Source organism: Hirsutella rhossiliensis (genome assembly GCF_020360975.1).
Source record: "Hirsutella rhossiliensis strain HR02 chromosome Unknown scaffold00001, whole genome shotgun sequence".
In the NCBI taxonomy this organism is placed as follows: Eukaryota; Fungi; Ascomycota; class Sordariomycetes; order Hypocreales; family Ophiocordycipitaceae; genus Hirsutella; species Hirsutella rhossiliensis.
Genome location: NW_025408667.1, coordinates 6726512 through 6753197, shown reverse-complemented (window position 1 = coordinate 6753197; position 26686 = coordinate 6726512). Strand labels below are relative to the sequence as shown.

At 57.7% G+C, this 26686-nt stretch overlaps 7 protein-coding genes across 7 annotated transcripts; 5 read left to right on the top strand and 2 right to left on the bottom strand.

The window, feature by feature from the left end:
- Window positions 1-1446: 1446 nt before the first annotated feature.
- HRG_00866 (galactosyl transferase GMA12/MNN10 family domain-containing protein) lies at window positions 1447-2501 on the top strand (the record flags this gene model as incomplete). The annotated part of the gene is made up of 3 exons (XM_044859337.1): window positions 1447-1741; window positions 1797-2224; window positions 2283-2501. 3 exons carry the CDS (start codon window positions 1447-1449, stop codon window positions 2499-2501), a joined length of 942 nt encoding a protein of 313 aa, XP_044725737.1.
- Window positions 2502-3848: 1347 nt separating this feature from the next.
- Window positions 3849-3995, top strand: HRG_00865 (PT repeat domain-containing protein; the record flags this gene model as incomplete). The annotated part of the gene is made up of 1 exon (XM_044859336.1): window positions 3849-3995. One exon carries the CDS (start codon window positions 3849-3851, stop codon window positions 3993-3995), a length of 147 nt encoding a protein of 48 aa, XP_044725736.1.
- A 3800-nt stretch (window positions 3996-7795) lies between these two features.
- Window positions 7796-9755, top strand: HRG_00864 (pyridoxal-dependent decarboxylase conserved domain-containing protein; the record flags this gene model as incomplete). The annotated part of the gene is made up of 3 exons (XM_044859335.1): window positions 7796-7878; window positions 8083-8688; window positions 8762-9755. 3 exons carry the CDS (start codon window positions 7796-7798, stop codon window positions 9753-9755), a joined length of 1683 nt encoding a protein of 560 aa, XP_044725735.1.
- A 2546-nt stretch (window positions 9756-12301) lies between these two features.
- On the top strand, window positions 12302-14247 carry HRG_00863 (hydroxyproline-rich glycoprotein DZ-HRGP; the record flags this gene model as incomplete). Its single annotated transcript, XM_044859334.1, has 5 exons — window positions 12302-12422; window positions 12479-13020; window positions 13078-13180; window positions 13262-14003; window positions 14049-14247. The coding sequence occupies 5 exons, from the start codon at window positions 12302-12304 to the stop codon at window positions 14245-14247; spliced, it is 1707 nt and encodes a 568-aa protein (XP_044725734.1).
- Window positions 14248-15200: 953 nt separating this feature from the next.
- On the bottom strand, window positions 15201-16446 carry HRG_00862 (cytochrome P450; the record flags this gene model as incomplete). The annotated part of the gene is made up of 3 exons (XM_044859333.1): window positions 15201-15420; window positions 15534-15613; window positions 15694-16446. 3 exons carry the CDS (start codon window positions 16444-16446, stop codon window positions 15201-15203), a joined length of 1053 nt encoding a protein of 350 aa, XP_044725733.1.
- A 1856-nt stretch (window positions 16447-18302) lies between these two features.
- On the top strand, window positions 18303-19863 carry HRG_00861 (mitochondrial branched-chain alpha-ketoacid dehydrogenase kinase; the record flags this gene model as incomplete). The annotated part of the gene is made up of 4 exons (XM_044859332.1): window positions 18303-18417; window positions 18488-18636; window positions 18717-19720; window positions 19800-19863. The coding sequence occupies 4 exons, from the start codon at window positions 18303-18305 to the stop codon at window positions 19861-19863; spliced, it is 1332 nt and encodes a 443-aa protein (XP_044725732.1).
- Window positions 19864-21045: 1182 nt separating this feature from the next.
- On the bottom strand, window positions 21046-22395 carry HRG_00860 (stc1 domain-containing protein; the record flags this gene model as incomplete). The annotated part of the gene is made up of 5 exons (XM_044859331.1): window positions 21046-21663; window positions 21721-21879; window positions 21933-22164; window positions 22215-22241; window positions 22361-22395. 5 exons carry the CDS (start codon window positions 22393-22395, stop codon window positions 21046-21048), a joined length of 1071 nt encoding a protein of 356 aa, XP_044725731.1.
- Between the last annotated feature and the right edge of the window lie 4291 nt (window positions 22396-26686).

Here is a 26686-nt window from a genome sequence, read left to right as displayed (position 1 = left end):
GATACATAGAATATCCCGAGTACCTGGACTAAGGACCGTGTGTAGCACCTAACCACTCCATCTAGCAATTCTGAGGCTCTGAGGCCGGTCGGAAATTCGGGCCCTTCCCCGTCAGCGGGTTCCAGGCACGGCAGTGAAGCTAATAGTAGTCAGTCTTTGGCCGAGGCCGGGTGACTGAGAAAGCCCACGAAGTCATGGGCCGGCCGCAAGCCCTCGAGGAGGGCCTACGGGGCAGAAAGAAAAGAAAAGAAAAAGGAAGCAGAGAGTGTAGCAATGTTAGTCGGGGATTCGCCCCGATGGCGATTGTCTTCTCCGCAGGAGCGTTCGATCCGGGCCACTTCGTGGTTATGACATTCGGCGAAGTCCCCGTGCCTGCTCCTCGTAGCAAGCAGGTGGTGGAGGTGTTGTCGATTGGTGTGCAGCTCCGGGGACACCGGGTGAGGCCTTGAGCTCTAGGCTCTTGTAGCTCCTCGGGGCCCCGGCGGCCCCCAGTCCAGGAGGAAGTCGGGCCGCTGGGCGGCAGAAAGGGCCGCAAGGCGGCAAAGTTCGGAGCCGCGAGACGGCAGAAGGAGGCAGAGCCGCAAGGCGGCAGAAGGCGAGGCCAGCCAGTAAAGGCGGCAGAGGGTGCGAGGCAGCGCGAGGCGTGCCAGGAAGGGCGAGAAGAAGTCGGGCCGCGAGGCGGCAGAAGAGGTCGGGGCCGCGAGGCGGCAGAAGTCGAGGCCAGCCAGTAAAGGCGGCAGAAGAAGGCGATGCCGCGAGGCGGCAGAAGGCGAGGCAGCGCGAGGCATGCCGTTATTCGAGACCAGCTTCCCAAGAGGAGACGAACTCTCCAAAGTCTGCCTTTGGTGCTTGCTAGAGCCCCGTTAGGGCTAGAGAGGCAGAAGCATGGTCGGGTGACCTGAAAATAATTATCCACTAACAGGCTGCTAACAGCCCGCAGAAGAGAAGAATTTTTACAGGGGAGAGTTGGCTTAATACTCCGTATTGCACGTTGGAGTCGGTGTTAAGTGGGCCCGGTGCCGAAAGTGCCACATCTTAGTTTGGCTCAGTGGGGAGCGTTGTATGGGCGTGGATTGCGCCACGCTTCGCTTTCGAGCTGCGATAAAAACTTCCATTGCAAACCCCCCCCCCCCCCGAACCCTTGCCGCGATCCGTCTCCGATCGATTGCAGTCGCTCCGGTGCCTCGCGACGATTGCGTCCGACTTTGCCGCTGATCCGGGCGCTCAAGCTTCGACCGTTGATGCTCCGCGTCTCCCCATCGGAACGCAGTCGGCCAACACATCGCCAGAAACGACAACGACAACAACAGCCAAAACGCGATTCAACGCGGCCCCAAACGGATGAGCTAGGACGCTGCGAAAACCCGTGCCCGCAGCGCCGAGCAGACCGCTCCCTTCAAGCCCCATTGAAGCCCTGTCTGTTCGGGCGCGCGCCGGCCACCCAAGATGCATTTCGCGTATCCGCCTCGCAAAAACTCCAACCCGCCGCCCTTCCGGCCCAGGTCGGCGAGGCTTCCGCTACTACGGAGGAGCCGGTTGAGAATGATTGCTCTGGTGTGTCTGGCCTGTGTGGCGGCAGCATACTTCCTCTTCGGACCCAGCAAGCCAAGCTCTTACCACGAACGCGTGCCGTCCGGCTCTCCGCCTGTGGTGCTGGTGACAGTAATTAATCCAACCACGTGGGACAATGCCTACCTCAAGACTGTCAGGGAGAACCGCGAGACGTATGCGGCAAAACACGGTCCGCGTTTGCCTCCCGCGACGGCCACAGAGAGCTGCTAACAAGGGCATTCCAGGATACGAGGCAATGGTTGTCAAGGCGTTCGACTACGACTCTCACGGCGCGCCTCCGTCCTGGACCAAGATCGTGGCGATGCGCCACGCGCTTTCCAAGTATCCTGACTGCAAGTTCATATGGTATCTAGATCAGAACGCCTTCATCATGGACCCAAACAAGAGCCTCGAGGCCTTGGTGCTTGAAACCAAGACGCTGGAAGGCCTCATGATCAAGGACTATCCAGTCGTGCCCCCCGACAGCATCATCAAGACCTTCTCGCATCTCCGTGGGCAAGACGCCGATTTCATCGTCAGCCAGGACAAGGATAGCCTGGTGCACTCGAGCGTGATTCTGAGGAACGGGGAGTGGTCCAAGTTCTTCCTCGAGACGTGGTACGATCCGCTTTACAGAAGTTACAACTTTCAAAAGGCCGAGCGGCATGCACTGGCACGTCCATCCGATGATTCCGCGCGACAGGGCACGAGAGTGGCTAATAGAGACACAGGAACACATTGTACAATGGCACCCGACGATTCTTTCAAAGCTTGCCCTCGTTCCACAAAGGACATTTGCTGCGTACTCCAAGGCAGAGCTCGGCGACGCCTACCAGAAAGGCGACTTTGTTATCATATTCCCCGACTGCAAGCAGACGGGGCCCCATAGCTGCGAAGCGGAGTCGAAGCGGTACTTGTCCGACTGGAGAGGCGCTTTAGGCCTGCGCTGAGCGCTCTGGAGGGAAAAAGCAGACGTTGGGCTCGCGTGCGTTGATGGCGTTTGTCGGAGTATAGTCGGTGTCGAGCTCGTCCTTTTTTTTTTCGTTCTGCGGCGTTGCCCGGGCGGGTGGAGCATTCAGGGAGCAAGGCGAGGCAGAGACTGCGAGCGAGACAGCCATGTACGTGTATGCACGAAGGCACGGCACGGAAAGGGGACAGACTTTTTTGTGCGGGTATTCCTTTCAGCCCTGGAGATATGGGACATTTCTGGACAAGTGGAGGGATACGCGGCTGATGCAAACACGAAGTTAACGCAGATGGACCAGGCTGAGGAGCTTTGTGTGATGTAGCCTTGAAGAGACGTACGTAACTCGTGTAAAGATGGGAGGCATCCGTCTGTGGCGACGCACTTCAACACGGAAAGGCAACCCCCTTTTCTCTCGTGTGGTTGGACCAAGTGTCGTGCCGTGGTGGACAGCATGGTTTGATGTTGGAACACAATACCAGCCGCCTTGGCCGATTGGCACCGGGGAACAATATGCTGTGGGCCAAGGTCGAAACAAGAGTCTCGCGGCGCTCGAGTAGAGACAAGCTTGTGTTCGAGACGCGTCTCGGGGACGGCTTTTACGGCGTTACAGCCTCTCGTCGAGGACACGGTTCAAGGAAGAAGGCGATGTTTCCCCTCACTTGCGGGCCTCGGCACCCGAAAATATACTCTAGATGGCTGTGCAAGGGATGCCTTGGAGCAGGCGTCCCACCTCGCCCGGCATCACGGCAAGGCAGTCGTGTATGTATGTGCGAGCGTTGCACGGCCTAAGACGCCTCTCACACTTCCCGGGCAAGGCAACTTGGCTTTGCAACGGCGAGGGTGATCGGATCGTCTCCGATCTGTCCGTCTCTTCAGCCCGAGTCCAGGGATCCCGCGGGCACCCGAACATGCATTTGTGCTCATGCAGCTGCCCATTGCCTGCCCTATACATTGACCGAAGAGCTGACCGATGTTGTCTATAGGTAGGTAGGTAGGTAACTTGGTGCAGTCCGTACAGGGGACAGTACACATGTCAATGGAGATCAACAAGAGGCGGCCGTTTACTGTAGCGCGCCGAGACCCGGCCGGGGCTTAAGCACTACGTATTTGACAGTGGTATAATTAAGAGTATTACTATTTGCACAGACAAAAGTCTCTATTTGCACAGACGATCCACTTTTTCTGCGCGTACCCCGCCCGCCCAGCCCCCGCCACCCAATTTAGCTGCACCAACGTGGCAAAGGAGGGAGCCGCGCTAAGCGTAGCGTAAAGCCCCGCTAAGGGAGAAATCTGCCCTTCCCACCTACATCGCAAAGTGAAGCTATTCGCGATGGACCTACGATTTATCCTCAACGAGCCTGCCGAAGAGCCTGCCGAAGAGCCTGCCGAACAGCCTGCCGAACAGCCTGCCGAAGAGCCTGCCGAACAGCCTGCCGAACAGCCTGCCGAACAGCCTGCCGAACAGCCTACCGAATAGCCTGCCGAACAGCCTGCCGAAGAGCTCGTCGGGCTGCCAATTCCACCTCTGCCGCCCTCGCTAACCTTTGACTCCTTTAACGAGCTCTACGACTTCCTCCAGAGCTTCTATCGCAGTTATAGTGCCGCTATCGTTAAGAGCTCTAGCTTACGTAAGCGTAAGATTAATGGGTAGGTCTTACCTATATATATTATATTTATTTATAATCGTAGCCTCTAACGAGCTTCGTTAAGTAGCGGCCTTCGTAAAGCTTCCTTATAGAAGCTTAACTGCCCTATTAAGATTATCGCATCCGTAATAAAGAGATCCTACTAGAAGTAGACTTTTTGCGTTAACGATAGTTAATATAACTACGGGGAATTAATCGACTATTTAGCTTATAACGTCTATCGCCGCCGAACCTAAGCATAGTAAGAGCTCGAGAAGCCTTTCTAAGTATCGTGCCCTTCTAGCTCGCGAGATAGCCTCGATTATTAGGGACTCTACTAAAGAGAGCTTCTTCCGCTAGCGAGATATATATAACGACCGCTAGAAGATCCGTGCCGCGGCCCTTAGTAGTAAGACTATAACCTAGGCCTTTATCGATTACCTCTAACGCGGCGGCCTTAAGTATATAGTTAAATTTAGCGACGATAACGATAAGTAGAAGGTCGAAGCTATCTTTAGATATACCCTAGTGCGAGCAGATATAGAAGCGCTTTCCGAAGTCTTAGGACTTAATAATATATATAAAATAAACTAGTTTAAGATATCTCTTCTAGGCTACTAGAGTTACTAATTAACGGTCTATAGCTAACTTCGCTTTTAGCCTTATTAATATAGAGAAGGAGGAAGGGTTCTAGTAGCTTTATAAACGCTTTAACGAGCTTCGCCTTAAAGTTAGGGTCCCGGCGCCTTCTATTACGGGACACCCTACGGTCGATAATCTAGGTACCTATAACGATATCGGCCTTTCCTAGGGAAGTTACCCCTAACTCCCTAAGGCTCCCCGCGGAAGAAGGAACCTAGAAGCCACCGGGTAAACTCTAGGAAATTACCCGGAAATCCTAGAAACGATAACCGAGCGGATTACACGGACGTTTTATAGAGATTTCCCCTAGGGATATATTATATAGGGAAGGCACTACGATTTCCCGAGTAATAATAGCTCCTTAGGGATTATACCGATACTTCTTTAAGAAGTTACTACGAGAATATAGCGGGGAAATTATAGAGAAATACCTATGCCTACCCGGGGAAAATACTAGGAAATACCGCTAATACGCCGTACTACCGTCGTACGATTATAAGGTTAAGATATTACTCGGTTAAAACCCTAAGTAAGGTCTTACGCTCGCTATAGTATATATAGAAGATAGAGGACCCGCTAGATCTTAGGCGGGCGGAGAAGAATATAAATAGTTATTACTACTCTTACTTTAACTCGTAAGACCGGTAGCTAGTCTATATTTAATGCGCGTAATAATATACGGTAGCTAGTCCGTATAATACGTTTAATTACGTACGGTAGCTAGTCCGTTTAATTACCCGTTAGACCCGCACCGGATCTAGGTAGACGGCAAGGTTAACGTACTAGCCCTATACCGAGGGACTAGTACTTAATACCTTCTATAGTTATTAAAGATAAGGAAAAAGCCCTTAAAAATATACTCTTATGCGTTTTCCCTTTATTATAATAATAACTTTATATTTACTATATTAACGTTAATATTAATACGAAAATTAAATTACGTTAAAAGGAGCTTAGCGGCGTTAATAATAATAATAATAATAACGATAACGAAGCTAATAGCGTTAACGGCGCTAACGATCCTATTAATATCTTCCTTAGTAGAGTCGCTACGTAAGAAGAAGCTAAAGATAAGATCTCGAGCGTATAACCCGTATAACTTAAAGACTATAGCCGCGAGGGGATATTTACTGCTTAGAAGGCCGTTATCTACGCCCTAACTAAGGTAGGCTTTTAGTCGGCTTAGCGGGCGCTTAATTATAAGTATAGATAATACTAAGGCTATATCGTAAGATATATTTCTAAGGAATATATACTATAGTAAGAGTAGTAAGCTTATTACTATATTAGCCGCTATCGTAACTTCGGCTAGAGGGTTAATAGCTTAGTTAAGACTATATATAAAGATATAAAGTCGTATTTACTTATAGGCACCGGCGATCTCTTCTATCTATATACTACGTTAGAGTAAATAATCGCGAATAAAGAACGCTCCTATATCTAAGAGGCGGCCCGCTAAAAGTTAAGGCAGCGGCTTCTTTATCTTAGCTAAAAATAGCTAGGCAAGCTAAATATTAAACTTACCTATTAAGCGGTTAACCTCCTTACTAAGCAATACCGGCTTACCTTAGCCGCGATGCCCTTAGAGCCTAGGTAAGAGCGGGAGTTATAGCCGCTACCGTATTATACGGGTTAATTTATATAATAGTAAGGGCTTCCTTATATATATACGATCTTCTAACGCCTTTAAGCTAACGTTCCGCTTATAAAGTACGATATTTACCCTTAGTAGTAGCTTAAGAAGCCTCTAGTAGAGAAGCCCCCCCTTTTATATACGAATTACGCTAATCCTTACTATTAGGATCTCGACGAGCTACTTCTTCGAATCCGAGACCCTAATATCGTTTAAAGCCTCCGTGGCCGACCTCGCGTTGCTAAGAATACTAGCCTACCTATGCCTTAAGACCTAAGGCCATATCGAGACGAAGACGACGATGCCGCGTAGCTAGCTTCGCAGCCGGCCTTATAGTTAGTTAGAGGCACGCAGAGACGGCTGCCGCGGTCTAGTCAGGCAAGCACCCGCCGCCTCAACGCTAGCATACGCCGCACGCGCACATAAGCCGAGATCGATGAAGGAGGCAGTTAGGGCTCTACCCGGCCGTTATTAGGAAGATCGCGAGCGCGCGCAAATACACGGGGAAGGGGATCTCGAGGGAGACGGGGCAGAGGTGCAAGGGCTACGCCGGCCTCGTCAGTAGAGGAGGTTATCCCAGCTACGCAGCCCACGCCCACGTAGCCTAGGCCGGACTATTAGCCGGGCCGTAATATACGACGTAATATACGCATATCTCGCGATAATCGCGAAGATGCGTTATTTAAACGAATTAAGGTGCCCTAGGCTTATAGGTATATATGATCTTTATGCTGGCGCGGCTCCCTCCTTTGCCACGTTAGTGCAGCTAAATTGGGTGGCGGGGGCTGGGCGGGCGGGGTACGCGCAGAAAAAGTGGATCGTCTGTGCAAATAGAGACTTTTGTCTGTGCAAATAGTAATACTCATAATTAATTATCCGTACGTACAGCAATTACAGTACAAGCTTCGGCAAAAAAGCCCACCAGGCCAGCTTGAGCTACATGTAGTAAGTACATTATCCGTAGCGTTGCATGTGATAACGCCATGGGTGCCAGAGTCGATGGAGGCGCACCCACAGCAATGGAAGGCAGGTAGTACCTAGGTGGCCCCACGGCCAAAATGTCCAAGTAATGGCCGTCGCCCACGTCTTTTGGCAGATGCAGACACTTCTGTAGCGGGGAGGCCGGCCACCTTACAGTAGGTACGTACCCGCGGTGGCTTAAGCCTCGGCGGGCAGCCCAGCCATGTGTGGCACTTACACACCGGGTAGTATCCGTACTAGGTAGGTACTCGCCAGTTCCTCAACCGCTCCATATTCTCCTCCTCGTCATCCTACTCCTCTTCGCACACCCCTTTGCCCTTCCCCTCTCCGCACAAAAGCATCTAGGCGCATCGGGCACGCCCTGTGCGACACGATACGATGCCTGGAAGCTCGAGAATGCCCGTCAGCCTGCGCGGAAGTTTCGGATCCGTCAAGCGACGCCGGCCTGCGCTCTCGCTGAGCATGATCAGCCTGGACCTGTGAGTCGGCGACCCCCCCTCGGTCGTGCTGCTCGAGCCGTTGCGCCCCATTCGCATGCACGGCTGGCTCTGGGCCCTTCCGAGCCGCGCCGTTGCTACACGGCAGCCACTCGCTCCGGTGGCGGTCCATGGCACGGGTCGAAAGTGGCATGCTCGGAGACAGGAGTGGGCTGACGGACTGGCGTCGTGGGCGTTGCTCGACAGGCTGCGCAACATCGTCTTCTTCTACTTTGTCCTACGGTGGACACGCCGCCTCTTCTGGAAGCTCAAGGGCCGTGGCCTCATCGGCGCCATCCTCGAGCTCTACCGCGACATTCGGCGCACTCTCTATGGCTACTTCCTACGCGCCCCGGGCGTCCGCGGCAAGGTCCAGAGGCAGGTTCAGGAGTCGCTCGCCAGCATGTCGGCCAAGCTCGTGCCCCAGACTGAGACGCGCTACCTGACGCTGCCCAAGGAGGGGCTGCCCGCCGACGCCGTCCGCGCCGAGCTCGACGCGCTGGCCAACATGGATCACACCCGCTGGGAGGACGGATACGTCTCCGGCGCCGTCTACCACGGCGAGGACGGCCTGATCCAGCTGCAGACCGAGGCCTTTGGCAAGTTCACCGTCGCCAACCCCATCCACCCGGACGTCTTTCCCGGCGTCCGCAAGATGGAGGCCGAGGTGGTGAGCATGGTGCTCAACATGTTCCACGCACCTCCTGGCGCTGCCGGTGTCTCGACGGCCGGCGGCACCGAGAGCATTCTCATGGCCTGCTTGGCCGCTCGCCAGAAGGCATACGCCGAGCGTGGCATAACCGAACCCGAGATGTGAGTCGCCGACCTCCCTGATGAGTGAATCGGCGACAACGGTGACGAGGTCGTCTGTTAACCCCCTGAAAAGGATCATTCCGGACACTGCACACACGGCTTTTCACAAGGCTGGAGACTACTTCAACATCAAGATCCACATGGTCGCCTGTCCCGCTCCCGACTACCAGGTCGACATCCGCGCCATGTCACGTCTCGTCAACGCCAACACGGTGCTGCTCGTCGGCTCCGCGCCCAACTTCCCGCATGGCATCATGGACGACATCGCGGCGCTGTCCAAGCTCGCGCTGCGCAAGAAGCTGTGCCTGCACGTCGACTGCTGCTTGGGCTCGTTCCTGGTTCCGTGCCTGGAGAGGGCCGGCTTCGAGACGCAGCCGTTTGACTTTCGTCTCAGGGGCGTCACCAGCATCAGCTGCGACACGCACAAGTACGGCTTTGCGCCAAAGGGGAACTCGACGGTGCTGTACCGCACGGCGGCGCTCCGGACTTTCCAGTACTTTGTGTGCCCGGACTGGTCGGGCGGTGTCTACGCCTCGCCAGGCATCGCCGGGTCGCGGCCCGGCGCCCTCATTGCCGGCTGCTGGGCGAGCCTCATGTCCGTGGGCGAGTCCGGCTACGTGGACGCGTGCGCCAAGATTGTCGGCACGGCCAAGAAGATTGCCGACGCCATCCGCGACGGGCCCGCGCTGGGCGGCGAGCTCGAGGTGCTGGGCAAGCCACTGGTCTCTGTGGTGGCCTTTTCGGCGCGCAACCTCAACATCTACGACATTGCCGACGGCATGTCCAGCAAGGGCTGGCACCTCAACGCGTTGCAGAGCCCGCCGGCGATACACGTGGCCGTGACATTGCCCATTGTCAAGGTCTGGGAGCGGCTGGTGAGCGACCTCGAGGCGGTTGTGGAGGAGGAGCGGGAGAAGGAGAGGGTGCGACTGGTGGAGGGCAAAGGGGCCAAGGGAAAGGCGGTGGGCGATTCGGCTGCGCTGTATGGCGTGGCCGGATCGCTGCCAAACAAAAGCGTCGTGGTGGACCTGGCGACGGGATTCCTGGACCTGCTGTACAAGGCATGAACTAACACATGGGAGACGGATCATGTTACGATTTACGAAGCTTGGCCCAGGGGCAAGGGGGGGCCGAGACGGCGACTCAGCTTTGCTCCAAGCCGCCGCATGCATACACGCAGGCCTATGCATGCATATGTATAACAGCAGCTGACTGGTTGGAGACGGCCAGCGTTTTGTTTCGCATTCTGCTCCAACGCCCCGCGGTTCTAGACGGAGGTTAGGGACGCAGTGGGCGCTAGCGGTAGACAGGGATGACCGTGTGTGCGCTGTACTGTACGAGCAGCCATCTGCTCCAGCAACACGATCTATCACCTCGGCATCGTCATTCAAGATGATATCAGAACTCTATCCACGATAAGTTTGTTTTGATCGATCAAAGAACGGCAAGAAGGGTTTGGCAGGGCCCCCTGTTGCCATGTCGTCGTCCCTCCACCATGCGGCTCTGGCCAAGACGAGGCGTCCATAATTTGCCTCGCCGTCGTCGGTTGGGCAGCGTCGCTTTCGAGGGTGCAGGTCACGAACCACTACCTCGTACGACCCGCACAGTCGGCCAGCCAGGAGCGTCCACGCCTGGGGAGATTGACGGGCGGCAAACGCCACTGCGTCGCGCATGGCAGATACCATTAGTCCAAGATATGACTTGCAGGACGGTCGCCCGGCAGAGGGGGGAGTGAGGCTCCCTCCAGACTCTCGAGTGGGCGCCCGGGCCGACGCGGTGCAACCGTGTGGGACGGCCAGGGGAAGGGGGGGCCGGACGGGCTCCGGGAGATGCTGTGCGGTATGGGCATGCATGGATGCGCCCACGACCCTCTGGCGATGAGGAACGCGGCATGTATGATACCTGGTACGTGTATGCGTGTATGGATGGGCGTATGCATGCGGGCGGATTCAGAAGGGGGTTGGACTGGGATGGCCGGTGGGTGATGTTGATGCCCAAGTCCGAGGCAGAGAGACGGATGGGGAGAGAGGCTTCAGGTCGTACGGAGACGCCTCTCGAGGACGAGAACAGGAGGCATGAGGGCGACGTCGTGATGGGGGAGTCGAGCAAGAGGCGCCATCGGTCGTTTTCGTCTGCCTTTCGGGTTGTCGAGAGTGGACGAGAAGGCCTTGGGCCACCTGACACGCGTCTGACGTATGCCGGGCGCATGGAGTGTGCGTTTCTGTGGCATTACCGGGCGACGGGCCATGTACGCAGCCACTTTGCATGCGATATATATGCGCCGGCACGCACACGCACGCACGCACGCACGCACGCACACACACATTTACATACACACAGTATGTGAGTTAATACCTACCTACCTAGGTATGTACTCATGTATGTAAGGTACCTGTTTGTAGACAACCTGTCTACAGCAGTGCTTCTAATTGCCCCATACCTTACCCAGCAAAAGGGTAATTACTAGCCGGGCATAAGTAGGTAGGTGGTGGTGAGCCAGCAGGTACCACGGCCGGGCCCGGCGGAGCCGGATTAATACTAATTATATGCCTTCCATATGCCTTGGCGACGACGAGGACAACCCGGCTCACAACTCCTCTTCTTCCCACCACCTAGGATGCATCCATCATGGCTCCCATCGGCCCCGACTCGCCGGCCGTCAATCTACTGCGCGTGCATGGCATGCGCTGTCTTGGTGCGCATCGAACTCTCTACTGGATAGCTCTGTCTGTACGTGCGTACAGCTCAGCTGTTTTCGCCACCCGCTCACCCATAGATACAGCCATGTCTCCAAGGCGCTGAGAGAAGCTCGTCCCGCAGCCCGCCCGCCTGCATGCACGCGTGCGTGCGAGACGGTAACTGCAATGTGGCACAGGCCTGGACGCATGGATGGACGCCGGTACAGATGGCGCGTCGCCCGGGCGTGCTGGCGTCGTGCAAACCTGTGAGCTGTCGAGGCTCCCTCCCTCGGCGGCTTTCCCCCTTCGCCTTGACCGAGGCGGACGCCCACAATACCAATCGCGGCGCAACAAGGGTCGGGACAGCTGATACATGCTCGTTCGTCTATGCGCCGTCGCCCCAGCTGCCGTACAGTACCTGCGGATCCAGCGTCGTGCAGCGTTTGGGCGCCATGGCTCGTCCTTGGCGACGACTGCTCGTCCCGATGTGGTGCGCCATGTGGCCGAGGAGAAAATGTCGTGCAGCGCTGCGTAGTGCAAGAAGTCGGAACATTTCTGGCACCCCACGTCAAGCAGTGCTTCCTGAGTATGGTCTGCCTCGCAGCTGCCTGCTTTGTTACGCCCTCCTCGGCCTTTCGATTCCCGTCTTCAAGCCACCGCCCCCCCTGGCGGCTGCGAGATGAGACCTTCTTGGGCCAATCGTCCATTTCCTCGAGCTAAACACACCGCCGTCTGTGCTGCTGTCTCTGCATCTCCGCAATCATGGCGAATCAGCTCCCAGGGGCCCCCGGCCATGAACTGTGATTGTCCAGCACCGGCAGGGGCCTGACCAGTATATATCGTCCGCTCTGCCCTACACCCGCCCTTGATAAACTCTGTCCACTTGGCATCTCGTTCAAGAGTCCACACAGGGCAGGCTTTAGCATATCAACAGCATGGCTTCCGGCGGAGTGGCTCCAACCAAGAAACAGGTCGAAGACGTCGTCAGGGGCACAAACCTTGGTGACCTGGGCCCGGCCTGGATCGACGACCTTGTTGGCTTGGTGCAAAGCAAGCGTAAGTTTCCACGCTTCATCACCTCAATCGGTTCGCCATGCTAACACGGCATACAGTCAGTTCGAGCTGTGACTCTACCGATGCGTCTGAACCATCGACCCCCAGTGACGTGCCGTCTACACCAAGCTCCGAACTCAGCGAGCCCCCAGACTGGTTTCCCGGGTCCAAGCCGTTCCAGGCCACGGTCGAGGACGAGGACTGCTCCACAGCAAAGGAGCGCAGCCCCGGGTCCATGGCAAGCCAAAGGCCAAGCTCAAACACATCTCGCCGGCGACCTCCAAAACTGGACTCGTCTAACACCAGCATGCGGCCGCCCACTTGCTTGAAGGACGCGCCCCTTGAAAAAACCAAATCATCCAATCCTCCGTTTGCCCCGTCCGCCCCCAGCAGCCCAAAGCTCCGGCCCACCGTTCATTTCTCGGAACGTCCACCGCCCAGGCTGAACAGCCGGGTGCTCGCTCGCTCCGACTCGGCGGCAAAGACAAACTCGGTTCCAGAGCTGTCCGTAGTAGACCTCCAATGGGGACGACTGTTCACCGGGTGCGGTGAGCCCACCACGAGGCTCCGCCAGGTCCTGCGCGGCCTGGCCAACTACATTGTGCGTCCAGTGTCGTGTGTCCAATTGATCTAGACGACAACAGGCTGACAAGAGTAGAATGCCGAGTACGAGCCAAAAAACTCCGTTGTCATCACGCCGGGAAAGCTCTATACGTTCTACAAGAGATGCCAACTTGACGTGGAGCTCTACCCATTTCAGGGTAAGCATGCTTCCTCCCCAATTCTCCTCACCCACGACCACCTTGCCCGCTGCTGCAATTCGAGTCTGACACGAATTCCAGTCATCTTTGACTGCTCCTCCCGGAAGCCGATGCGATGCCTCGAGTTATTCTACCAGGACCTCAGGTGCGAGTACCATCTCGTACAGGGCGAGAGCAGAGACAGGCCCTACATCCCAGCTCTGACATCGGACGGGTTCGTCAACTGGATGTCTGCCTTCATCCAGGCCAGCCCCGACGCGGAGGCAAAGCGGCTAGACGGCATCATGGCGGCCCTTCCCATCGAGGCGGACAGCGAAGCGCCAAACGAGAAACCCGAGAGGCTACCAAAGCAGCTTTCCAGACACCTGTTCCCTTCAAGGCCGCATGAGAGAACTTGCCAGTACGTCAGCAATGCCCTCAAGGTCTGGTACGATGCCCAGGGCCTGTCGAATTCGCGCCCGCCATCGTACCTGGACGCTTTCCGTAACCTTTTCGCCCGAAGCCTGAGCCCCAGGCCCCGTGACAGAGACCGTCGCGAAGACAGAGGCCAGGGGTCCGCGCGCGATGACCGGGAGACATTCATTGAAGTCATCGAAGTTCCGCCTGGCCACTCGTCTGACTCTCAGAGGTCTTCGGGACCATACCCCCGGACCAGAGACTGGGACGAGTACTCGACCCGATCTTCCCGATCTTCGCGGTCTTCGGGCAAGGTCTTGGTCGAGGAGGCCTCCAGACACAGCCGAGACGCGTCTCCGAGACGCCGCCACCACCGCCACCACCGTCGCGAAGGCAGCCCTCGCCCCAGCAAGCATCGACATTCTGGGTACGACGGGAACCGACGCGTCGAGCCTCGGGACAGCCATCGCAGCGCGGCATCTGGATACGCGTCCTCGCTGCCGCGGACGACACCTCCGTCGTCGCGTGAGGGAAGCCCTAAGGCGTCGGCCAACCGGGCAGAGAACTATGCCTTTTTCCAGGGCCGCGAGTCCGGGCCGACATACGAGGGGATTCTGCGGGAGACGCCGACGACGAGACGCACTCAGCGCGCATCGCGTCACCGAGCCTGAAGCCGTGCTCTTGGGCGAGGTGGCCGAGCTTGGTGGCCTGCCTGAGTGTGCGTGCCATGTCCAGTTTGGATGTTGGATATTGGGGCAGAATGACCTTGCATCATTGGCGTCCAAAAGACTGATTCAGGCTCGACTTTCCACTTCAGGAGCGCCTTTCCTTCTGTCCTTCTTTCCTTCTTTTCATTTCTTATGTTATTGTTTGTAATCATCATCCCGTGCTCGCGCGGCAAGCCGGTGCGGCGTGGAGGCGAGGCGAGGCGGGTGTACTAATCCTTGGCCTGTACGAGTTTAAAAGGACGAACGAGAGAAAGGACACGGGAAAGGGGGGAGAGATTGAACTTGCGGCACGGGGCGGCGACGAGAGCATGGCCTCTAATGACGAGAGAGAAAAAAAAGGGGGAGTCGGGCCCTCCAACGCCATGACCATGTACGCAATGCATAATCGTGCAAAGGGGGAGAGAGGACGGGGACGGAGAAGAAGAGACGAGGGAGGACACAGTCCCCGCGACAGATTTTATCAAATAGTCTTTCTTGCCAGTTCGCGATGCCTGGCTTGGCTTTGCCAGCTGTTGACTGCCTGCTATGCCCTTCAGATCCCCCGAGTAGACCTTTCCCGGCTTATATTATTCTTAGACGTCGAAAACAGTCATGCCGGGCGGTGGTCAGACTCTGCGTCGCCTCATTACAATTCCAACGTTGCTGCTGCTCGTTCTGTTCAACAAGGGCGAAAGGGTATAAGACGGAAGAAAGCAAGAGAAAGGGTAGAAAGCGCGAGAATCAAAACGAAAAGCAAAACATGTGTCATGAAGCAAGACGTTTCGTCGTTATCCAAACCTTGTTTGCAGCGCCATGCATTAGAGAATATAAAGGGCCGGAAGAAAAAAAGACGCTCATCAACATTTCGGTCCTTTGCGGCGGGGACAGGAGAAAGAGGAGGAGGGGTCGACGACGCATCATCGCGTCCGCGTCGGAGAGTTGGCCGTCGACGAGTCGAAGCTGCCGAGGCCGGCGCGGCCGGCGCGCTTCGTCTTGAGCGCCTGGTAATCGTGCTTGAAGGTGGCGATGCAGCGCTGGAGCTCGCGGTCGGGGTGCGGGGGCATCTGGATCTCGACGGCCTTGAGGCAGATGCGCAGGTGCTGCAGCTCGTCGTCGTTTTCCTCGAGCTCTTGCTCCCTGAAGGACAGAGCTTGATCAGCAACGGGGCTTCTCTGCCATGGTTTGACGGGGAGATGTGGTGGATGGGGGATTGGACCACGCATCCGTTGAGGAGGGGGGGGTGAACGTACAGATATGTGATGCGGTTTTGGAGAAACATGATTCGTTGGGCTGCCCGCTCGGCGCGCTCGACGAGGAGGCCGTGGATGTGCTGCGGCAACGTCGCGTGTCAGTATGGGGTGAAGCACTAGGCGTGATGAAGGCCAAGGGGACCAAAAACCAAAAACTCACATCCGACTCTTCCTGGCGAGCCTTGAGGTTGCTGACGACGGCGGACAGCTCGTCGTTGAGCTTGCCCATCTCTGCAATGACCTTGTTGGCCTGGTCGACCGTCATGCCCACCTTTTGCGGCGGCTCGTGCTCGCGCTCCGCCTCACGCTCGCGGTGCAGCGAAGCGGACAGGTCGGAGAAGCGCGAGCGGAACATGGAGGAGACGGGCGAGCCAAGGATGGAGCCCATATCGCTGCGGCTGGGCATCTCGAGGCTCGTGGAGCGGCGCGAGGGCGGGCTCGGGGTGCCGCTGGCGACGGCGTGCTGCAGGCTGCCGAAGTGTGCGCCGAGGGCGGGCTCGTCGGCGTCATCGCCGTAGGAGAGCTGGTGGGCGAGCTGGCTGAGGCGGCGGGCGAGCTCGTGCCTCGAGGTGGGCGACGAGGCCGGGCTGTCGCCATGGTCGCCGTCGGTCGAGTGCGAGAGCTGGCGCCTCAGGGGCCGGTAGCTCGGCGCCGGGTTGGTCAAGACGAGGCTCGAGGCAGGGCTGGGGCTGGGGCTGGAGCCGAGGGGCGAGGGCGCGTAGACGCCGTGGGCCGAGTCGGCCCTGTCGCTGTAGCTGCTCTTGCTGTGGGTGAAGGAGCCGTTTCTGCTGTGGCTCCTGCTGCAGCTCTGGACGCTGCGGCGATCCCGCACGTCGTCGTCGAGCTGGGGGCGGGTGCGGTGATGGGCTGGGAGCTGCCTCTCGTCGCCTCGGGCTCCTCCTGGCTGGACCATGGCGGGCGCGGCGTGATGATGGCCCCCTAGGAATGCGATGTCTGTCGCCGAGGGGATGAGCGTCGCATCCAAGGCTTGATGGCACACAGCCGAGACGAAGGGGAAAAAAGGGCTTGGTTTTAGGTTTTTGCGAGTCCAAGCAAGCTGAGGTCGGCGTGCGTTGACCGACAAGTCTTCCGGCTCGGGACTAGCGGACCATGGCCTTATGCATGCGCCCTGGGTAGCTTACCACGGTTCAGGGGCCGGGCGGATCTGCGCCGGCAGCTTTATAGCGGGTAACGTGTTTAGCTAGGAAGCTGGCATCGGTCTGGACGTCGCATGTCTCTGTTGCTGTCGTGATCAACGGATGGCGGGTGTGGGCGGCGCATGTATGTAGTAGATGCTGCGGCGGGGTTCGCGACAGGGCGGCCGAGAGAGAGGGCGGCGTGACGGATGGGACGGCGCTCGAGGGACCCTTGTGAAAGACGAGATGGCGCGATGGGGCGCTGGGGGCGCGCGTCGAGGGCCTTGTTGGTCGAGATGCGCGGTGACAAGGAGGAAAATGTGGAAAACAAGCATGGGCCGGGACGAGGGGGGCTGATTGGGTGCACCGGACGAGGGTGCGGTGCACGGTATTGAAGAGGATTTATAGTGAGGCCGTCTAGCGCCCGATGGCTCAGTTACAGGCGGCTTGCAGGCGATCCTCGGACCCTGAATGCAGGCCAAGAGCTGACCGCCCTCTTTTCGCGCCGAGAGGGATTGCAGTACGTACGTTAGTAGTGCTCCGTAGTAGTAAGGCAGTTAATTAGGTACAGTAGATGCTCTGCTAGGCAATCGTCGGCATGCATGATCCGAGGGTTCGCGAGCATCAAGCGAATGGACGCCTCGAGCCACGAAACACGGCTGGCTGGTGGTCAAATCCCCTTGGCTGGCGGCCGCAAATAATAAGTGACTGCTGAAGAAAGATTCGCGATGGCCAACAGCAGAACAACTGCCGAGGCCCATGCATGAAACCGACAAACCGCATCCAAGTCTTGCATCCCTGTCCGTGCTCACAACTCTTTGCTGGCGGTTTTGCCTTTCGCTCCTGGGGCACTAATGATAGCAAGACTTCTTTTCTCCCGCATCTTTTGCCTCGGAGACGTCTTGGTTCAGATGCCGCTCTTCTACAGAGGTAGTAGGGCACTGACTGGGGCGAGTACCCTGCGTTGGGGGGGTACGGCAGAGTACCTACGCGCGGACTGGCTGTTGAAGAGTCCAAGGACATGAAGTACATGAGCCGCCCCCAAGTCTGGGTCCGCATGTGCCGCACATGTACCGTGCGCCAGAAACTACCGCCCTCATGGTGATGATGCATCATTACACACCGCCGCCCTTTTCCGCTACTGCTTCTTCCCTCTTCATCACCCCTCCCCCCCACGGACTGTCTCCATCTTCCGTCTCTCCCTCGCCAGCTGCCTCTCCCTCTCCTTCGTCCGCTTCATCCCCGGCCCATTGCACTCTCTGCGTCCTTTTGCCTCGTCGTCGCTGCGGTCCTCCTCCACAGTCTCCCGTTAAATGGGCCTCGGCTATCGTCGCCAGCTGTGAGCTTCGCGCGGGGCCCCATTCGCTGCAGCCCTTTGACTCAGACCCGCCCCGCCATCCTCCGAAGCCGCGGGTCTCTCGCCAACTCCGACGACTTGGAACCGACTCTCGCACTTTCGCACTTTCTACCACGACGGCGACCCCGATTGGCCCCCCCCGATACCCTTTCTTGTCTCTTGTTTTCTTCCTCCTCTTCGCCGGCCGGCTCTCTCTCTCCTCTTGGACACGCCAAACCACCAAGCCACACCCCCGGCGACACGCAGACTCGGCCTCCGTCCGTCCGTCCGCCCGACATGTCGTGGAAGTCGTCGGAGAGGCTGATGGACACCATCCGGCACTATGCCAAGTTCCCCGCCACGGGCGTGAGCTTGCGCCAGATGGTGCAGTTTGGCGACAAGCCCTCGACCGGTGCGGTGCCGCCTTCTTGCACCGACCCTTCCCTCGCTTGCTGACCCTCGGCTTCTCCCTCTTGCTGCAGGCACCCTCTTCCGCGCCTCGCAGTTCCTGGCCGAGGAGCTTCCCATCCGCCTGGCCCACCGCGTCAAGGAGCTCGACGACCTGCCCGACGGCCTCAATGAGATGCCCTCGGTCCAGCGCGTCAAGGACTGGTATGCCCAGTCCTTCGAGGTAAGGCCATCCATCCAACCTCGGTCCGCCATCACATGCAACCAGACTGATCCGGGCCCCTTCACTCCCCCCCTCGACAGGAAATCACGCAGCTGCCACGGCCACAGCTCAGCAAGGACATACGCGATCGCCTCACAAAGCCCGCAAAGAACTCGGGCCGCCCCATCCTCCAGCAGCTGTCAGAGGCCACCCCCAACCCCTCCATTGACGAGGGCGACGGCTCCGGCTGGGGCGGCCTGCAGCCTTCCTCGGCCAACAACGGCGCAACCACAAAGGCCAGGTCCGTCTCGAGGCGCTACTTTGCCACCGTCGACGACACGGGCGACTGGCCCGCCGAGCTGCAAATGTACAACCAGCGCTTCGCCAAGACGCTTCACAAGATCAAGCGCCGCCATGACGGCGTCGTCACCACAATGGCCCAGGGCATCCTCGAGTACAAGCGTCGCCGCCAGCGCATGCAAATCAACGGCACCATCCAGTCCTTCCTCGACCGCTTCTACATGTCGCGCATAGGTATCCGTATGCTCATCGGCCAGCACATTGCCCTGACGGACCAGAGCCACCACCGCGACCCCATCTACGTCGGCGTCATCTGCACAAAGACAAACGTAAAGGACCTCGCCCAAGAGGCCATTGAAAACGCCCGCTTCGTCTGCGAGGACCACTATGGCCTCTTCGAGGCGCCCCGCATCCAGCTCGTCTGCAACCCGGGCCTCGACTTCATGTACGTCCCCGGTCACCTGTCGCACATGCTCTTTGAGACGCTCAAGAACTCGCTGCGCGCCGTCGTCGAGGCCCACGGCATGGACAAGCAAGAGTTCCCCGTCACAAAGGTCATTGTCGCAGAGGGCAAGGAGGACATCACCATCAAGATATCCGACGAGGGCGGCGGCATCCCCCGCAGCGCCATCCCCCTCGTCTGGACCTACATGTACACCACTGTCGACCGCACCCCCAACCTCGACCCGGACTTTGATAAGAGCGACTTCAAGGCGCCCATGGCCGGCTTCGGCTACGGCCTGCCGATTTCGCGCCTCTATGCGAGGTACTTTGGCGGCGACTTGAAGCTGATAAGCATGGAAGGGTGAGCTCCCTCCCTCCCCCCCTCCTCTCTCTCACTCTCTCCCAAGAAACGCACGCTAAACCACTCACTCGTCGCGCAGCTACGGCACGGACGTCTATCTCCACCTCAACCGCCTGTCGTCGTCGTCGGAGCCTCTCCAATAGCAATTACACTCCGCCGGCGCCGCCTTCCCCTCCCTGATCCTGCGCAAGCGTCTCCGGCTACCCCGCGAGGTGACGGAGCGCAGGCAGGTCGGCGATGCCGAGGCGGTGGTCCACGCGCCCCCGACGCAGCCGTCGGACAGCAACCAGGACCGTGAGCTCTGAGCGGCGCTTGCGGCGCTTGCGGCTGCTCCGAGGATGAAGTAATGGCTGTGAGGGAAAAGGAAACGGAGAAAAGGAGGAAAAAGAAAAGACTCGCGATGAAAGCGAAGATCACACACAGCAACGGCACCAAGCCCTTCCTGCCTCTCGTCTCTACTACTAGCGAGGACCGAGCCGGGCTGGCCCCATGGACACTCTACGCACGCCACGACGTCCGGTCGGACTACCCTTTTTTCGTCTCTCTTTTTTCTCGCGTTCTTGTCCACGGGATGGATGCTTGTGGATGGCAAGCTTTCATCATCTCTCCCTCGCCCCCTTTTCGTCCACCACTCTCTCCGACCACCGTCGCCGGCTTGGGAGACATAATTAGTGTAGGTAATAGGCTCACGGTATAGTGGCCGAGAAGATGTTTGCATCGACGACAGGGTCGAGATTTGGCCCGGGTAGCGGCGGGCGCGGCAGGCACTCATCCGCTCCGTCCATTGGACTCGACTCCCTCAGCTTTTCTTCTCGTCCTCCGCCAACAGAAAAGCACAGGGATGGGCCTCGGGACACGGAAGTGGGCGTGTAGCATGATCCGTGTACAAGGCGAATGGCGAATGGAATTCATCTGGCTGAGGGACTCCCTCCGGTCGTCTCCAAGACGGGACGACCCAGCCCCTACATGTACTGAGGGCGCTCTACGAGCATCTACGATTTATACAGGTCGACAGCGATATGAGACCAACCGAGATTTTCTCACACCACTTGCTGCTTCGTTTCGCCTTTGCTTCTCTCTCGTGATCTGACCGCAAGATTCCCCGTTCTGTATCTACGCCCTTTTTCTCATTACCCTGATTCCATCGCTGCGATTCTGCCCATGCTAGTGTTTGATACGCCTTGGGCATCGATAGACTTCTATCTCGCAACCATGCGCCTTGAAATGCCATCAAACACGAAAGCCCAAACGACCAGCCGCCGGGTGGCTCGACTGCGGAAACCGAGTCGCTGTCGATCGCCATCTCCCATGTGCAATGTTGCCAATCAAAAGTCCGAGTCTTCCGACTCGCAATAGTTCATGCGGAGTTGGCGGTCCAGGTTCGCATCGTGGTGACGTGCTGAGACGTGCGGAATAGCGGGCTGTGCCTGGAGCTCGGCCCGCGACAGGCGTGGGGCCTTGTACCAGTTGCCCTTGCCCCGAGACTTTGGGGTTTCCTGGGCGGCCGCCTGGCTCTGGTTACTGGACTTGCCCAGGTCGCGACCTTGGCCGCGGCTGGCAGCCGACCCTTCGTCGGTGCTGGAAGGCACCGTGGGGGACTTGACGCCCTTGTGGTGCTTACCATCAGGGCCCCAGGCGTTGAAGGCGACGTTCTCAGAGGCTCGTCCCTTGACTGCGGCCTCGCGCATGGTGGTCGCCGTCGACATGCTCATCGACATGAGTGCTGAACCGAGGGCCGAAGAAGAGTCCCCGGTGTCGTCCAAGGCAGCCTTGCTCGCTGAGGAGCCTGCTTGTAACTCCCGAGCGCGGAGATGAGGGGGCAGAGAGCTTCCAACGGACACGACCGAGGAGGCACGACTACTCCCACTGACCGACGCAGCCTTGAGCTGGCTCAACACTTTCTTGCCTTCGATGCCCAGGGAGGACAGTTCCGTGATCGGGGCCTCGAGGGTCGGTCAGTACAGAAAGGTATCATCAAGGTACGTCCAATATATACGCACCTGGGGCATGTCGTCGGGGAAGAAGTCGACACTTTCCATGTAGTTCTTCTCCCAGACTTCGTTTTCGTCCTCCTCGACGGAAATGTGACCCGTTTCCAGGGGAGAGGGAGTAACTTCAGGCTCTTGGGTCTCACTCCAAGCGCAGCAACGCTTGCAAATCTGCAGACAAAGTAAGCCGAATCGATCGCGGAAGCACAGCTGGGGCTACTCACGTAGTCTCCGCTCTTTCTACTGTTCTGGCTAAATTCGGCCAGCGGCTTTATGAGGGCGCAGAGCTCGCAGCGAATTTCTGTGCGAGGCACCCCAGAATGGTCACGGCATGTCATTCCCGTGTTCGCGGCATTTATTGGTGCTTGGCGGTCGACGTGACCCTGGATGAGACTTTGTTGCTTGTTGGAAAAGGAGCTCAGCGGCTTCCATTCGCCGCCCACTTTGCATCGGAACCTGCCAAGGGTAAGTCGTGGGCGTGGATGAGGGTTGCAAGCTGGACATACCGAGTTGGAACGGCCGACTTCCTGGCGCTGCGTCAACGTTAGCTGAGGTGTCCTGTTGAGATGGCTTGACTGCCTAGAACAGGAACAAGAGAGCTGGAGGAGAGGTTGCAAAGAGGTTGGGATGACGAAGAGAAACGTTGACTCACAGGTTGGCCGGGACGTTGTTCTTGCTTCCTGCCATGCTGCTTCTAGGGCTGACGGGAAGTGAGAGGAAACAGCATGTGCGTGCAGAGATTGTTGCTCGTATGTGCAGCGCGCGAAGGCAAGACGTGCAAGACAGGAGGCGGTGAACGAGCACAGGAAGAGAGGTGGATGGAGAGGAAGAGAGTGAAGAAGGGGATGAGAGGGTGAAGAAGAGGATGAGAGGGAGGGTGAAGAGGAGGAATAGAGAAAAGGGTGAAAGGGCTTGAAATATCTGCCGATAACGCCAGACACGTGCGAGGGACCGATAAAGAAAGGGGAGCAGCCTGAGGATTGAGGCAGAGGCAGACCCGGCAACAGCTGGCAGGCAGACGAAAGGGGAAAGAGCCTTGTACGGCTCGTCGTCAATGTTGATGTCTAGGCCCAGCTCTCCACGAGACGTTACCACCACTCACTGCATTACTCGACTAGGCAGATGGGCTGGTCTGCTGCTTGCTGCTTGCTGCTTGCTGCAAGGCCAATGCTTCGCTGGTGCCGCTCGTTGGACAGAGAAAACGGCGTCCTCGGGAGAAAGGCGTGCCAGCCAGGCGAATGTTCTTCAAGACCAGAGCGAGACTGAAGACCAGCCAAAGGTCTGCATCTCCAAGTCCCAAATGCCTGTCGAGCCCTCGACATCGTCTTGAAGACCCGTACTGGCATCGCCAGGCTGCATTGGCAGTCTGGGGGCGTCCAAGGCAACTGCCCGCCTCGCTTCCTCACCAAACAGCAGACGCATCTCGAGCGGCTCCGGGGCCGAGACTTTCGCTTCGACGCGCCTTGTGCTCTCTCCTGTGTCTTAACACGTTAGGTAGGAGCATCTCGCAAACTCTGCGCATTCGTCGCCAGCACGGCCTTGACCGCCCTTGGGTCTACTCAAGCAGAGCAGCGCCCACAACCTTCTTGAGCATCTACGCACGCCAGCCGCATGAGCTATTTCAAAGACATTGGGATCCGACAAGGACATGTGCGGGACAGTGCCTAGGGAGGCATCATTTGCTGTTTGCCATGCGCCAGGCCAGGCCAGCCCGAGTGTCAGCGCCTCAAACGCCAGGCTCACCATGGTGGCTTTCAAAGCCCCTGCAAGGGACGGCGGTTACCCCTTACCAACGAGCTTGAAGGCAGCTCCTGCCTTGTTCGATTGCACCAGGGTAACACATCACTGCCAGCAAATCTAGGTGAGCGCGTTGATTCGTTTGCCATATTCAAGCGTTGTAATACTGACCATGACAGGTTCCGGTGTCAGAATCAAGCTCCAGATTCCGTCGATGCGGCTTGCCGAGAGCTCAGGGGTTGGAGAAACTAACCCTTACACATCCAACAGAACCGAGGTCAAAGAAGACTGGCAATCAATCGCCGGATCGTTCCAACATTTATATTCATCTTGCAAAGAGTTTGAAAACCATCGAGATGTGCCGCGGTAAGATTCACATGGAGCTACTCGTATTGACCAGACCGCGGGAACTCCAACCCGCTCTAGGGGCTCCATACGCCTCAGGCAAGGGGGAATTCAGGCTGCTTGAGCCCGTGTCCTGTTTGCGGGTGCCGTCGTTTTCACCACACATGGCTGGACAGAGGATGCAGACGCCGTTGCGGCCTGGCGAAGTGGCTGGTGGGGAGCCGGAGGAGCTTGCGATACATTGGCATTCATCGCAGGAGTTCGTCGGAATATCTCAGGGTACGTTTTGGACTGAATGTATAAAAGGGTCGTCATCGCCAGAAAGGGTGGTTGATAGTAGTTTCTCAACTGACTGGTTTCAAACCGGCCTGCAAAGCTGTAGGGGAGCCCATCTACTCTGTATCCGCAGAATTAGCATGATGATCGAAATACGAAGGGAAGCGAAGACAGACTGCGGTCGACCACAAAGATGATCATGGCCTGCTGGGAGTTATCTCGAGCAGCTTGACCGACTTGGTGCGACAACCCCCTCGGCCTGGTCGGGAGGCAGTGCATTTCCTTCATCGTCAAGTGAATTCAAAAGGGTCAAGGATTCCCATTATTCATTCTTTATCAACTGGCCGATGCCCTATGACCAGGCTCTTCGGCTGAGCACCAGAGAGAAGTCAAACAACCCGTTGACATCACTGTTACTACCCTGCAGGACTTTGGACCCATAACCGGCTGGGAGATTTCGACGAAACACGGGTTCGCCTGCCATCTGGTCATTTCGGCCCAGCGAGGAGCATCGTCAATAGAAACAAGAACAAGACACGGCAGGCGCCTCAAAGCCGTGGGAGGCTTGACCGACTATTTGATTTCAGCTTGACGAGACTCTGACGCAGGGGACTCACCCACGCCTTGTGCTGCTATGGACAGCGTGCTGAGGAACAACGTGAAGGGGCCCGTTGGGAGACGGGGACAGGGCGACGCTCCTATTCCTTCGCTAACCCCTCTCACTGGCCCTGAACTGTCTTCTGACCCGACTCAGCTCTCGCTGCACAGCGGCCCAAGGCGGGCGGCCAGTTGGGAGTCAACGACTACCACGCCTCACAGTAACGGAGCAGATGCACACGCGGCTCTTGCAGCGCGTTCCCAAACGTGTCCGTAACATAACTATCCGTCCCTCCAATCCAAGCGCCTCTGCGCAGTTGTAACCTCTGCCTTGCGCCTACGGCATCAACCAAGACTGGTGGCCTCCCGGCGTGGAGTTGGTGCTCAGGCGGCTGACTACAGGGCTGAAAGGCGATGGTGTCTCTTCCCGCGCGCAGGGACAGCCTTGACAGCTCTGCAGACTATTACCTGACTACCCAGGCCTCCGGTTCCCGCAGCAAATCCAAGACAACTTGACCGCCCGCAAGCAATCTCGACTCCCCTCGCAGATTTTACTCCGGGATACGAAGAACCGGGTAAGCCTGTAGCGCCGATCGTCTTTGCCCCCTTCACGCCCCCCTTCCATGGCGCGCACGCACGCGTGAGAAAGGGCCTCACTTGTTTAGTCGGGCCGCAAGGCGGACGCGTCCAGTTGGGTGAAAAAGAGAGGCGCATGGTCTGAGGCGAGTGAACCCAGCACAGAGCATTCTTGTCTTCCTCCTTGGCTGCCTCAAACCAGGACTTTGGTTTCGGCGGCTTATTTCTGGAGGAGAGGAATCCGGCGTCCATACTCTGTAGCGCGTCAAATTGCAGCACCGAACTGGACGCGCTACCGAACCCGTTGTCTTATCCTGCTCATTGTCCGCATCAAGGCACCACTCGCTCATCCAGCCAGGGCGAGAGGTCTCTTCACCGTTCTGCAGGGCACAGGATGGTAGCCCGGGCACCAGCTCTGTAGCCGATCTGATCCCGCCCGCGCCGTCGCGACGAGATGCCGCCGCTTGGCGCGGGCAGGGCCAGGGCGGCACCGATCCTGGCGCGGCCGGCCCCCTTGCAATACTTTGGCACGGTTTCGACGAGCCAAGTGCCCGGTCTGGTTCTCTAGAGCTAGCCTAGGGCGCGTTATAGAGAGACAAGTGCCGCGCTAAGCTTGGGGGAGGGGGGATGACTTGTGACACTTGGACGATCATTAGCGCAGCGGCACAGACGAGAGTCAGAGAGACACGGAGAGGGCACGGGGCGCTGGTGCTGAGTCGAGCGTCCGTGCCAGATGCCGTCGAATGGCAGCAGTCGGCCCCATCCGCCCGTTTGTTCGTTGCCCTTGCGTTGGGACCATCTGGGAGGGAGAGAAGAGGCGGGGACACAAAGCAAAGAGAAGAGCGAGCACGGGCCGGCAAACGGAGAAGGAGGAGAAGCATCTCGTCCTCTTGCCTCTCCCTTTTGGATCTGGTCTGACTAGGTGGTTTCGGTTGACACTGAAAGCAGCCGGGGGCAAAAGGGGGGTTGTTTTCTCTCCTACCCTCTTGCTGGCTTTGGAAGAGATAGGACGGTTGGTTGGCTGGTCGATATCGACAGAGAGAGAGCCATGACCAGACTGTGACACGAGCAGAGGGACGACGCTTTCCTTTTTGCTCCACACCGACGACGACGATCTCTTGAAGTAGAACAAGGGACAAGGCCAGGGGGGAGATGGTGAGAGTGAGTGCAAGGGGCGCAGGGCAAGTTGCCACCACCCGAATAGTCTGTGCCGCTACCGGCGCACGAACGAACAACTTTGTTTGCCTTCATGTCTCACTCTTTCCGCCATGGTGGTCTGTCGTTTGCTGAGGAAGGCTATCCGTACTGTACTGTACGAAGTAATCAGCCGAGGAGAGAGTGCAGCACCCAAGGGCAAGGGGAGCGATCCGACAGGCGGGCGGACGGGCAGCGGCATCGACTGCTCCCCTCCCTCTTCCTCCCGGGCAGAGATGCCGTGTGCTGTGCC